Source organism: Propithecus coquereli, unplaced genomic scaffold (assembly GCF_000956105.1).
Source record: "Propithecus coquereli isolate 6110/MARCELLA unplaced genomic scaffold, Pcoq_1.0 Scaffold541, whole genome shotgun sequence".
Taxonomy (NCBI): Eukaryota; Metazoa; Chordata; class Mammalia; order Primates; family Indriidae; genus Propithecus; species Propithecus coquereli.
Genome location: NW_012151297.1, coordinates 712,146 through 726,181, shown reverse-complemented (window position 1 = coordinate 726,181; position 14,036 = coordinate 712,146). Strand labels below are relative to the sequence as shown.

Here is a 14,036-nt window from a genome sequence, read left to right as displayed (position 1 = left end):
TTACTAGGCAAAGACTTCTTGAGTGGAGTAAGAAGGAAAGGATCTTCTTGTTTTGGTAGGTGTGCTCCTTGTTACCAAAGAGTACTCCTTACCAATTTATTTCAGGGACCTAACATCCAACAGTTTATACTTGTGTGGCCCCTCAGCACTGAAAATCGGCCTACTGTGTCAGTCCAGATCTTCTAAGAAGCAGATATCATGATGTGCAAAAGATCTGCTTGTCAAAGGAGCTGGAGAAGGTAGGGAGAGCTGCCTTAGGACCACATTGCCCTTGACAGCCTATGCAGAGAGAGGGAAGGAAGGAGCACTGGGTTGGAAGAGTTTCAGATTTAGTCCAGTCGCAAGAGACATTCATCCAGAACAATGGGGAGTCCTTTAGTCAGAGTTCATTACAGGAGTCCCCCGTGTCTCCAGAATGGGCCACCTTTTGTTTGCTCAGTCATTGGCTGGGAGGACACTGAGGAAAGCATGGCTTTGTGATGGTGAATGCAGAGGGGCAGCAGTCGGCAATCTGAGAAGCACATTTTCACAGCTGCCAAACCCACATATGGCATCTGATGCAAATATCACTATTTTCAACGTTTCTAGCCCTTTGTTCTTACTGAACTTGCCCTAGAGTAGCTTTATGTCTTGCAGTCCGTAAACATGTCCTGTTCTGCTAGCTCCTTTATGTCTTCTATCCCCAATCCTAGGAATATGGGCCAGCCATTCAACTGTGTCCCATTGAATTAGCTTTCTGTTTATCCTCTTCTGTGAGCATCTTACTGATTCCAAACTCTAAGTAACTCTCAGAATTTCCTTTCTTTTTCTAAGTTCTTGCTATGTCCAGTGTTTATAGTGATAATCATGTAACTATTTTGATTTGGGCTTGCAAGAAAGTAACCTAAATTGATTAAGATTACTGATTTTGGAGTTGGTATGAATGGGTTTCCAATCCTGGCTCTGTTACTTACCACCTGTGTCAATTTCTCCAAGTTACACAACCTTTATGCCTTGATTTTCTGCTCTGATAAACATAGTAATATTTTCCTTAGGATATTGTGACTATAGCATGTAGCACAAATAGTTGCTTAATAAATGACAGATACATTATTTATAACTTCAACTAGGATTTGTAACTTTTCTGCCTATTTTTAAATGTTTGGGATGTCCTATTTCTTTTTTATTTGAGTTTCTTTAAACCTAGTTCCAATATTTCTAACTCATGTAATCTTGGGACCATGGCTCCTACATCACTGAGAAGTGACAGGCCATCAATCATTCAGTAATGTTTTGAGAATCTACTATGTGCAGCAACTGGTTTTTGGCAATGGGTGTATAATGCTGAGTCAGACCAAGTCTCCACCTTGATGGAGCTTACGGTCTATTCTGTGCAATGTATTTCCTTAACTTCTGTGATTTGCACTTCAAAATCTTTGATTTATCTTTACTTCCCTTGTCTGCCTCAGCCCTGTCTCAGAGAAGACTGTCCTTATTTTTTCCAAGATTACCCTAAATTCTCTTTAACTAGCTCTCCTGGAATCCGGCTTCAATAACAATCTCTTAATTGACTGTGTGTCTTCTTCAGTCTCTATCTCTAGTGGATCATTTTTTGCTTTGCACAAAATTTTCTCCCATTTTCTAAAAAAGAAAAACACAAACCTTCATGTGAATTTGCTTCTAGAATATTCTTTCCTTCCTTCTGTTTTCCTTGTTTTTTCAATTGGCTTTTACATCCACAAGTCTGTTTATATAGCTGTCTCTTAAACATGTCCAGGACCCTGTCTTAGCTTTATTTTCATTAAATCTGAAGTACTAATTCTGAAAATATGTCTTCTGTGATGCTACTTATCAGTTTATCTTCTGTTTTTCATAACAATTTGTCATCCTTTGTTTTTAATTTTATTTCTTCATTGATTTCAACAGATACTTGTTGAGTGCCTATTATGGACACTCAAGTGCAAGTCATATAAAATTTGTAGAAATGTTCTAAGATTTTGTTTTCTATTTCCTTCACTAAAACCTTAGCACTTTTCTCTAGGCAATCTTACCCACTTCAAATCCCAGTTTATATTTTCAATTATAATCATCCACTGAATTTCCTTCCTATGGTTGCATTTGCCCTCTGTTCCTCAGGTTCTCTACCTGTTCCTCAAACTCCACATTTACAAATAGATGTTATCATATTCATCTAATAAGCACTTTCTTCTAAAGTCTACATATGTGTTGATATTATCTTTCCCTCACTCAGGTTTTAAAAAGCTGACTTATCTTTGCTCTATTCCTTAAATCTATCTCTAGCTTTTATCCTCATTGCTAACATTTGTCTCAGGTTATTTTACTTCTTCCCTGGAGTATGACAGTTAAGTTCTGTCTTTTTAAAAACCACTTTTTATAAATTCCTTAGTCCTGGTATTCCAACTTCTCTAAAATCTTCCTCAATCTATTTTCCATCTAATCTTTCATTATCTGGTTTTATGCCTTGTGTCCTTCCATATCATCTACCCTACTTGTGATTTTCACTTTCACACCTGCCTGACCATGCAAAGACCATTCCTGCCATACCATGCAAATGCTTTCTGTTTGTCTTTGCTCATGGAATCCTATCCATCCTTCAAGGTCCAACACAAACACTATTTCTTTAGATTCTCTTTATCCTTCGTACCTCTAGATATAAACTCTCCCTCTTCTGGAACACAGTATTGCTTTGTATCTCATTTATGAGGTTTTGAGGTCCTTGAGGACAGGGACTTGTGATGTTCCTATTTATAATCTACAGTATACTGAACATACCACCTTATTCAATAAGCCTATGTTAAAGAAATAAAATGAGTTGAGAAGATTTCCCTCTCTTAAAAGTGATTACTTATTGCTGAAGTACATCAGTGAAGTAATAAAGTGTACATCCTGGCTGAATAGTTACTCTTCAAGAATTCAAAGTAATTGCTATATGTGTAGATAATCTCTATTTCATCTCATCCATTTATTACATAAGGGAGCACCTCCTCCGAGCCAGGCACAGAAAGAGGGTGGCGCTAATTCATAAGGACACAGTTTTCCCTCTGGAGATGTTTACTATCTCTGAGACTGATATTCCAAATATAAAAATTACTAAATGATGAATGGGTTTATAAGCATACTTTTGTGGAATCTTTTTATAAAACCTTAGAAAAATCAGTTAAATATCCTAGTATATCCCTGAACCTTAGTTTAGCAGATAGTGATGAGTTTTCTTAATCTAGTCTCAAAATTTTAAAAACTTTGCAGAAATAGTATATTTTACTTCCCATTAAGCTTCTCAGGCTTCCTAAATGTCCAGTTTGTTTGACTGGGGCTGGAATTTTAAATCACAAATGAATATAAGTTATAATATTGTAAGCAATGCTTGCTTGATGAGCAAATGTTTTAAAGAGATGATGATAGGAGATAGGGTGTTTTCTTTTCTGTTTTTTTTTTAAAAAAGCTTATAATGACCTATGCCTATGTTAAGAGTTGTGATCTTTGTTATAATCCATACATAGTAGGTGCTTAATATATGTTGGTTAAACGATGACAGTTGGAGAGCCCATCTGTCTATGAAGTTCTATAAAATAAGAATTTTTAAAATTTAGCTTTGAAAAGAAAAGGCTAGTTAAATATAGAAGAGTGCATGCCACTCCAGAGAACATTAAAATGTTCAACTGGGTAACATAGACATACTTTCTAAACATTAATTGAATTATATAACATAATAATAATCAGGAGTTAAGTGATATTATATAATTCTTGAGTATGCATTGTATTTCTAGGTTTTATTTCTTATTAGCACTCTGTTCCAGCTTGACCCAGACAAGAAAATTGACATTCTTTATGATTAGAAAGATTCTTGTGTCATTAGATCATACTAAATTGATAGTTTTTATAGCCTGACAACAGACTGAGTCATCATTACCTGGAGGGAAACACTTAAATCATCCAAAGATGGCTATTCTGTTCTGAAGGAGAGTTTGAGTTGACTGCTTGAGATTTTCATCTCACTCCCCAGGTGGCAGGAGTTAGTTTTGCTAAAAAAACCTGACAGTTTCCACCCTCTGGGTGGTAGATTGGATTGGAAATATATAGAAAGAGAGCTTGTCAAGGAAATTCAAGAAGCGGAGCTGATATGTTCTAAAGGGAATTCTAAACTAGTCCCCAGATTGAATCATAAATGCTTCTGTTTTATGGACATAAACAAGTGTGTAGAAGATAAAGAGGAAGAAGCAAAAGAAAGAGCAAAGAGTAGAAGGTGTGAGAGGGGAAAAAGGTCAGAGGAGGCATAAAACTCTATGGTTTTCCGGCCTACATTTTTTGAGATGAAAACAAAATACCAATTGGAGGAGCAGTTTTGATGGTGATTGAAGTTTTTTGAGATATTTCCTTAATGGTGATTCATGGAAACTGAATATTATATTGCATTAAAGTCACAGGATTATAGGAAACAATTCTAGTAACGAACTATGGAAATTCATTGTTCTGTTTTTGAACTGACTGCAGCAGTCCAGTTCCAGGGTGAATGAGTCCATATGTGATTCTTATGATTCTCTTGCAAAAGGAGACATCTTGTACAAAAATGAGCTATTGCACTGTGTATATTTGTAATGACTATGAAGTGGGATATGCAGTAATGAAAGAACTCACCCCACTCAAAGCAGGCTGTCATTTATATTTAAACATTTGCCACTTACAATCCACTGCCCCATAGTTAAAACAATTTGTTGTGGCTTGAAATATCTTCTTGAAACCTTATTCATATTTTACATACAGATTTGTGATCATCCAGACTTAACTGCCATTACTTGGAGTGTTTCATATTGATTACATACCTACCTTTTGCCATTGATATTGTTCTTTAATATTATAATAATGGTTCTTAGGATGAAGTAGACCCCTTTAAATTAGTATTTTCTTCTAATACTCCCAATATTTATATTGATCACATATATTTTATTTGTATATGGCTATATATGGCTAAATACAGCCTTCTAAAAGAAATGGACAAAAATGAAAATATTTAGCCAATTTGAAATAATGCTGATAGCTAACACTCCTATAGTGCTTACTATTTTTCAGACCCAATTCAAACTGCTTTACCTATATTAATTAGAAACACATTAAATAGAAGTATTATTACCTACATTTTAAAAGAGAGAAAAGTTAGGAACAGAGAGGTTAAATAATTTTTCTGAGTAAACACGGTAAGTAAGAGAGCAAGATTTGAACCCAATCAGTTTGACTGTTTGGTACTCTCTACTCTCCACTTCTACAACTGAACTGTTCTTGGTTACACCAGGGATACAGTAAGTACCTCAAAGTACTTACTTTGTAGTAAAGTAAATGTTACTTCAAAGTTATATTTTAATATGATCATTTGTTAACATGGGTATCCTTTCCTGACCAGATAATGAGCTTGCAAGTACAAGAACCATGTTTTCTTAACTTTCTCATAGACAGTGATCAGTAAAATGTCAATTTCTCCTAAACTACAGCATATCATTGCCCTGAGATATTCTGTCCAGGGGACTTCCATTCTGCAATTGTAGGTTTTACATCCACAAAAGTTTTAGATCCTCAAAACAAAAAAAACAATTGTTATCTGTAAGTGGGATATTGTTTTCATGATTCTCTTGTTTCTTACTTATTTTTAAAAATGTGATACCATAAATGAAACAGATTATTTCTGATTGATATAGAATAGTTTTAGAATCATGATACTTAGCTGAAATTCTTTTCTTTTTAATACTCTTTCCTATAGGGCGCTGCTTTAATTAGAATGCTGGCTAATTTTATGGGCCATTCAGTTTTTCAGAGTGGTTTGCAAGTAAGTAAAATGTTTTTTTATCCTCTTTTACATTTATCCTTGTCAATATATTTATTCTAAGGATGTCACACGGTTTGGTAAATTGCTAATACAAAATTGCTAAGTTTGATAGAAAACTTTAGGATGTATAAGGTAAACAACATCTTTCCTTATGACAAATGAAAGCTGTAGATAGAATACTCACTATATTACATGACGAAACTTCAACTGTTCTACAAGTTAGAATCTGTTTAATTTTCATTTTTAAATTGAAGTAATTTTCAAATATGTCAAATCCTAAATAATCTACATAAGGTTTTCAGAAAGCCTGCTTTCCTTTACTTCCATTTAAAAGTTTATATAAGGTGAAAACAAATTATGTTAGCCTTACTAGAATTATGAATTTGAGAAAATCTTAGTTATTTTTCAGATATATATCTTTTATGTTGTTTTACTGTTGATACACATAGATTATTTGTTTCAATGGTATTTAAATGTTTTTATTTTAATTAATAAACTTAATTTTTTTTAAAAAAGGAAGAAAAAGCAACAGTTTTATCATATTGCATTTAGAGTATGAAATATGGAATCTAAGAATGGATTCTTAGAAAAATAAAATTATTAAACTCTTTAAAGCAGACACAAATAGAGAAAATAAACTTTTATTTCATTGAATCTGCTGAAGTAAATCATGTTCCTAGTAGCTGTGATTGATGAATTATTTATGATGCATTCTGCTACTTAGAAGTGTCCTTTAAAGTAAATTGATGTTCACCTGAAATACAATTATGCTAAGACAGAGAGAGCAATCAATCTTATCTGTTCTTAGTAAGCTTTTCATTTTGAAATTTAAATAAACTACATCTGGGATCAGGTCATATTTTAGTAGTATAATTCTATCTTTACCCCAAATAAACTGAAAAGATAAAATATAAGGCAAGAGTTAAATATGTTATGACAAACTATAATATATATTTAATGCAGCAAGGAAAAATATATAAATTTTTTGAAGAATAATTTCCCTCAGAATGTATTTTTACAGATTTGTTCCAGCGGGGGTTGGAATTTACTTTAATCAGCTCTTTCCATTAGGGACACCTTCAGAATAGCTGAATCCATTGAACATGATTGCCGGATGCTAAAAGCTCTATTCTGATCACATAGTTGGGAAAATCTTTTTTTCTCAAGAAGTGCTCTCCATGAATATCAACTATCTGGAGGAATGTCCTTCCTTATCCTCACTCCTTTGTTTTCTCCATTGAAGTTTTAGCATGACAGTTTCAGAAAATATCTAAGCGTTCATAAGGGCAACACAAATTGAATTTGATTTCCTTGTAGCAAGTTGATGTGAAATCATTTTCTTTATAAAATTTTTATTGCTTTTTTTCATCTATGTGTATGCATTTGCTTGGCAGACTGAATAACTATAGTTATATTATTTGGAAAGGATTATTATTTTGCATCATTTTTCTTTATCCTGCCATACGTTCTATCGTGTGCAAAATATATCAATTTTTAATACATTCTTTTCCACTGACCTAGTCTGTTCAGTTTTATCTAAAACAGTTTGAATATACCCTCAGATTCCCATTATATTAAACTTTCATTTGAAACTTGTATTAACGTGTGTCTTTATGCTCTGATACTTAATTTGGTTAATTTTCAACTGAGGGACTCTATGTTTGTCAACATTGCATTTCATTTGCTTGTGACATCTCATTGATCAGATAGATCCGTATCCTTCAGTACTTCGCTTGCAGCTTTATTTATACTCATCACTCAAACTGATTTAGTGTATCATCAGCAGTTTGGATTAGTTTACAGTAGATCCCTGTGTCTGGGTGATAAATTATCATCTCTTGTGCGTGAAGATGTATGGGATACATTTTGGAGATGACCTCCTGAACAGACACTTCATGTCATGGTGTGAGTGGTCACAGAGTTGATATTAATATGCTTCCCATCCACAATACTCTGGGGAGACTCGGTTTACAAGTCGTTGAAAGAGCTAATCTGGGCTGTCAGCACTTACCCCTGCTGGAAAATCTATGAATTATTTTTACATTAACCATGGCTATTACGATGTTGATAAATGGAAGTTTATTATTTGCAAACAGAGCCAAAGATTTATAGATATAGGCAATTCCAAATTACAAATAGTGTACTTTTCATATATATTTTTATGCTTCCTTTTTTTGAAAGAAAAGAAGAAAACTCCTTTCTTCCCTCTTATTCTCTCTTTCCTTTCTTTTGTTTTTTGCTGGGCTCAGACCTCAGTCTTCATGTTCCAAATAATGTCATAATCATGGTTTCATCTTGATTTATTATCTACCTAAAATTTGTGGTGTCTTGCAATTTTGTGCATCCTTATGACCCAACTTAAGCTCTTTTGGGAACAAGGCAAACTTGTTTTACAAATACACACTCACACACACACACACACACACACACACGCGCACATATATATATATCTATATATATGCATATATATATGCATATATACATATATTCATGTGTGTGTGTGTGTGTACATATAAATATAGAAAGTTAGTTGGTTTCTGGGTCAGTTAACATATTCATAATTAACTTATAAAGTATCTAAATGCAGATTCAACTACATTTTCTATCTTTTATAATATTTTGCATGGGAACATATACTTTAAATTTCAACTCAAACATAAATTTCCCAGTAGGAAGGGACTCTAGAAACTTTTTGGGAAAAGTTTTGTTTCTAATTGTCATATAACCCAATGGATCAGCTATTAGAAAGTTTAGACAACAGTTTCATACTGAATCATAGCAACTTTTTTTGGTCTAGTGTCCCTGATACATTTTTAAGTCTTTTTATTTCCTGAATTTTGTCTGGTGCTTAAATGGTTCAGCATTGCATAGCTGTTTTCTAATAAATTATCTCAAATCTTTTTTTAATATATACACAAAATTCATTTTTGATAAACTACTAATAAGTTAGCTTTCATTTTAATGTTTAAATTGAAAGTGGAATTTTGTGTTAAGCTTGAATTTTTCTGTCATTAGATTTAGTGTGCTACTCATAAATAATATATTTTTAAGACTTAGAATTGTTTATATTTTTGCAAACTCTACAAATCTACTGTTCCATTTCCTAAAATAGTAGCAGGAATATTTTGGAAAGCATGAGGCAATGAAATCAGTAAGGAGAAATGATTCTCCTTTCTACCTCCAATCAATAGTGGCCTTTCTATAGGTCACTAAACCTCTCTTGGCCCCTAGCCTTATAGTTACAAAGTGCAGAAGTTGGACTTAATACTCTAAGAGTCTTTCATATTCTCTGAATCTAGTATTTATTTAATTCAGTTTACTGGTTTGACAATTTGAGTTTTATAACTTTAATTTAGTACAGCTGTTTTAATTTGATGGGAAAATTTGTAAACTAGATGTACAAGAGTGAGTGATTCCCTGTTCTTGAATCTTCAGATAATCAGCTGAATATTAAGACCATGTGGCTGTCAGGGTATACAGTGCCATAACTGTAGTCAAACCAGACCAGCATTTGTTGTTACAGAAAGGTTTTTGCTGATAAAGTTTCATTTTGCTAATATTAGGGGACAAACTTATATTTCCTTGGCTTTTAGTTACCTGTTCACTTTCATACTTTGCTCTAGATACTTTACATATTTGTGGTTAAGGTTTAGTGGTTTTAGATGACATCTAGTAAGGACTTTTAGAAATTTCTTGGTAATTTTCAGTGTATATGCTACCTGTGTATTTGGTCAGAATTTCAACTTATACTCTTGAAATCTCCCAGAACTAAGTCCACTTATGGGTGTTTTGGCATTGAGGTACATAGGAGGTTGGTTTTGAGGAGAATCAACAGCCCCATTGATGAGTGTCATTATAGGGGACTCAAACGAGAGGAAACTTACTTTTTCAGAGACAAGAAAAGCTGCTTTTGATGCAAAGGGAGGCTCAGTGGAATTTAGCCCCTCAAGGCCTGTATTCCAATTCTCAGTGTGCTACACATTCCCAATCAATATGTTACTTTTCACATAAAAGACCTAATCATGACACAAAATTTACTTGAATTGTAATTTTGCCACCTCCAAATTCTAAACCATAGTCTACTTTTCAGATACATTGATTCTAAAGCTGTAAGAGATTTGAGGATAGAGACTTTTTGTTGTTGTTATTGTTGAGACAGGGTCTCACTCTATTGCCTGGGGTGGAATGCAGTGGCATCATCATAGCTCACTGCAACCTCAAATTTTTGGGCTCAAGAGATCTTTCTGAATATCTGGGACTATAGGCAAATACCACCACTCCTGGCTAATTTTGGTATTTTTTGTAGACCTGGGATCTTGTTATGTTGTTCAGACTGGTCTTGAATTCCTGGTCTCAAGCAATCCTCCCACCTTGGCCTCAAAGTGCTAGGATTACAGGTGTGAGCCACCATGCCCAGCCACAAGACTCTTTTAGTACAGTCATAGAAGATCTCTGGTTTTCTGCCCATACTTTCAACTAAGAATTTAAAGCACCAAGGTTATTTTTTTCTCTCTGTAATCCCTCCAGTTCAGTCAGAAATAGTCTTCTCAAAGACTGTAATTCTCTATTCTGCCATAATGTTCTACTGAAATAATCATTTGTTTTCTCAAAACCTGTTCTTCAATTTGGGAAATTAGAGATGATAATTTAAACAACTATTTTGGGCCTGAAAACTATGAATTATCATGGTCCTATTACCCATTATCAATGATATTACCTCCTTTAAATCTAAGCAAGACAAACAAATAATTATAGATAACCATCTTTGAGGGTCTACAACCATTCCTGATATGTAATTCAGTAGCAAAACCAAAACCATTCTAGCTTTTTCAAGCAGAAAGAGAATTAACATTGGGTATATGAATTTTCTAAAACTGATGGATGGGCTATGGAAGTAAAGGTCAGGAAAGCCACTGCCAGCCTTCAGAAAATCAGAAAATTTGGATATCAGAAGGAATTAACATGCATCTTCTCAGCTGCCTACAGTATACCTGGAAGCAAATGGCAGTACCTTATCTCTGCCTTCTGCTAAAGCCTGCTCTCTGCTACCTGAGCAATAATGGCTCCTCCTTCTTTAGTGCTTTCCCTCTTTTATGTGTCCTTTTCATTTTGCAAGACTTAAACTTGAACCTAACTAGTAACAGATTCTAGGAAATGTCTCTTTCAGGCTTGTAGCCCATGAACGCATGAGAGTGCAGAAGGTAGTGGAGCGTGGTGATCTGCTAACAGAGAGTGATATACTTAACCTATAAATTTCTTTTTTCTATTAAGTATTATTTACATTTTTATAGGTTGTCATATTACCATATGGAGGTTTTTAAAATATTAACTTCTTTATCTCCTCCTTAATATTTGTATTAAGACCATGTGATGGTTCTCTAGCTAGTACAGAATGTTTTCCACTGATTTCAATAATTTTCTAAGGATATATGATGAGAAAAATAGGAAAATCAAACCAACAATTACTGCATTTCACTCACTTCATAACTTCAGTCCAGTTGCCTATGGTCTGTAATCTCCAGTTTTCTCTTTGAATAAATTGATTTAATTATGTCAGGGTGAATCAGTACCAGTAAGATGTCTAAATTTTTTTAATTTCTAAAGTTATTATTCTTCTAAAATAAAGAGCCAGAGTTTATTATTGTGAATAATTGTTTTGCTTTTGATTAACTTAAGAATTTCAGACTTTTGTGCTGCGTAATCATGACTGTTGGCTCTGTATTCGTACCTCCCCAAGTGGGCCAGTCCTCCTGGGATAAGTTAAGTGCTGGGAGAAGAATCTAAGTAGCAGTTTGCCTAAATTGCTTTTGATTGAAGACCATCTACATAGGACATCTGGAAAGTAAGCTGATATGTTTTCCAAGCCTAGGATTTTCTTCTAGAAATGATTCCAGTGAGAAATGATAACTAAGAAAACAGCTGCATGGTACATTACCTACTGAGACTTAAACAGAGTCAGTGAAAAATGCAGGTCAGCAGTAACCAGAAACTCTCTTGCACATAAGCTCAAGTTACACTTTTTGCATGTTATATAATTCTTCCTTTTAGCACCTCATTTTTGTCTGTGATATAAACATCTCCAAATTCCTTCCTACATCAGTCTTTAAGAAGAAGCTAGCAAGATCACTCACAGGTTTCAGGTCTATTTAATGTTTACGTTAGGAGAGTCCTTACTGGTGGGGCACTGGGGTGTATAGAAGGGTACTCTCACTTCTATTCTCCCTTTTACTTGGACAAACTTCAATGCACAGTGTGCTGAATTTCCTTTCCTATGTGGACCTTGAACATAAGTACACTGCAATTTTGTTCTCCGTATTTTTTTCTGTCTCTGGTTCTTGGTGACTCTACATATCCCCTTGAAATCTTTTTTGTACCTATAAATAAATGTTTCTTCTAAATTCCTCCTCTGATAAAAACTGCCCACCTCACAACATCTTTTGGCAATTATTGCATCTTTCATTTTCTAGGGTGCTTATTGTTTAAGTGCATATACATTAATTTTCACCCATATGTAGCAATCCTTATGGTTAAAATACACATATGATTAATAAATCAGGATCTACTTCTTTTTCCTTGTTTTCATAATTTAGGTTAATACTTATAGCTCAAATCCTGATTATACGTGTTACGTAGGCTTACTTATTTATTTATATTTATTTTTATTTCTGCATATTATGAGGGTACAAATGTTTAGGTTACATTGCCCTCTCTTCCCCGCCGACAAAGCTTCAAGCGTGTCCATTTAAATTAAGTAATTCAGGTAATGATTCTTTTAGATAGGTTTTTGTGTTTTTTTTTTTAACATGACTTGGGCCTGCCTTATTTCATTTTTACTTGTTTTATTCTCCCTAATTACATTTTTTCCTTTTTTCTGATTTTTCTGGAAATTAAAAATAAAGCCACAATTATGAAATCCTCAGACAACATTGATTGGTTTGGTAGCTATTAAAAAAATAATTAGTACATAGTACTATTGCTTTTTCTTTTTAAACAAAACGATATTGTTTTAATGATTTGAGCCTAACATTACCATTCTTCATGTTGTTAGGAGTCAACACCAGGGAATTGAAATTATGAAGAAAGATCATTGTTAAGCTTGATATATACTCAAACCCAGAAATCTCTGTCAGAAAGTGAGTCACCTTCCTGCTCAACCAGTGAGGGTAATTCAACATCATCTAAAATATGGTTGAATAGAGAAAGATTTCTCTTGATTAGTATTTAACTGCTCTTTTCCATAAGGTTACCTACAACAAGATGTTTGGCTCCAATTATCAGGGTGGAAATTGCTTATGCAAATCAATGTAAGGCAATGAGGTGTGGATAAAAAGCAAAAAGGAAATATCATTATTATTGGTTTATGCTCATAAAATTCTGATAGCCTGAAGGTAATGACAGGCACAGCCATAGGGATTATTAGTAGCAACAACATACTCAATAACTTGTGTTCCAATGAGTTGTTATATGTTAACATGTGTATGCAGGATTTTTATTTGAAAACTGCAGGCATACCTTTGTGAGAGAGTGTTTGCTCCCTTGCATGTAGGTTTACAGATAAATGAAAAGTCAGAAAATAATAGAGAAACAGAGACAGTATGTCAAAGTTAATTTTCTTTCTGAAGAGATAATAATGTGTTTTTATCCAGATGGTAGCTGAAGCACACTCAATCTAAAATGAATGACCATAGACAGCTTTTTCCTCAAATGTCTTCTAGTTTCACTTAAAATGCTACACAGTTTTAGATATACTGTAGGTAGAAAGGTTAACACTTGGTAATAATTTGTTGTGATCACTCAATACCGTATGATAATAATGTTATCATTACTGATCATTGGATTTAACCTAATTAGCATTTAATTTATTAATGACCTAATTACAAAGGAAAATTAATGAGCATGTTATAGCAAAAAAGTATTTAAGTTTAAGGAAAGATTTGATAGACTTGAGAATCAAGAATTCCACATTAAATACAAACACGTGCTTTTAAAAATTAGTGTTCTCTATTCCTATTTCTGAATCAGAGAGAAATAACTTTTATTCATCAGTTACAACTTTTTTATATATAGCTACTGATTTAATCCTTATTATTTTGCCTCTGATTTAAATGCTGTTAGCTGACCACTGGAACTATATAGCATTAACTTAAAAGTCTTCATTATTAGAAATATATGTCTATTTGGTCATCCTGCAGGAATTTATCCCGCTAAATGGGAGGGCTTA

At 33.7% G+C, this 14,036-nt stretch overlaps 1 protein-coding gene across 1 annotated transcript in view; it reads left to right on the top strand.

Annotated features, from left to right (window-relative positions):
• Nucleotides 1-14,036, top strand: part of TRHDE (thyrotropin-releasing hormone degrading enzyme) — a gene marked incomplete at its 5' end in the record, with an annotated part of 176,482 nt that overhangs the window by 34,568 nt on the left and 127,878 nt on the right. Inside the window, one exon of the mRNA XM_012657456.1 lies at nucleotides 5,750-5,815. Within this exon, the coding sequence (XP_012512910.1) occupies nucleotides 5,750-5,815 (66 nt within the window). The remainder of the gene's footprint in view (nucleotides 1-5,749; nucleotides 5,816-14,036) is intronic.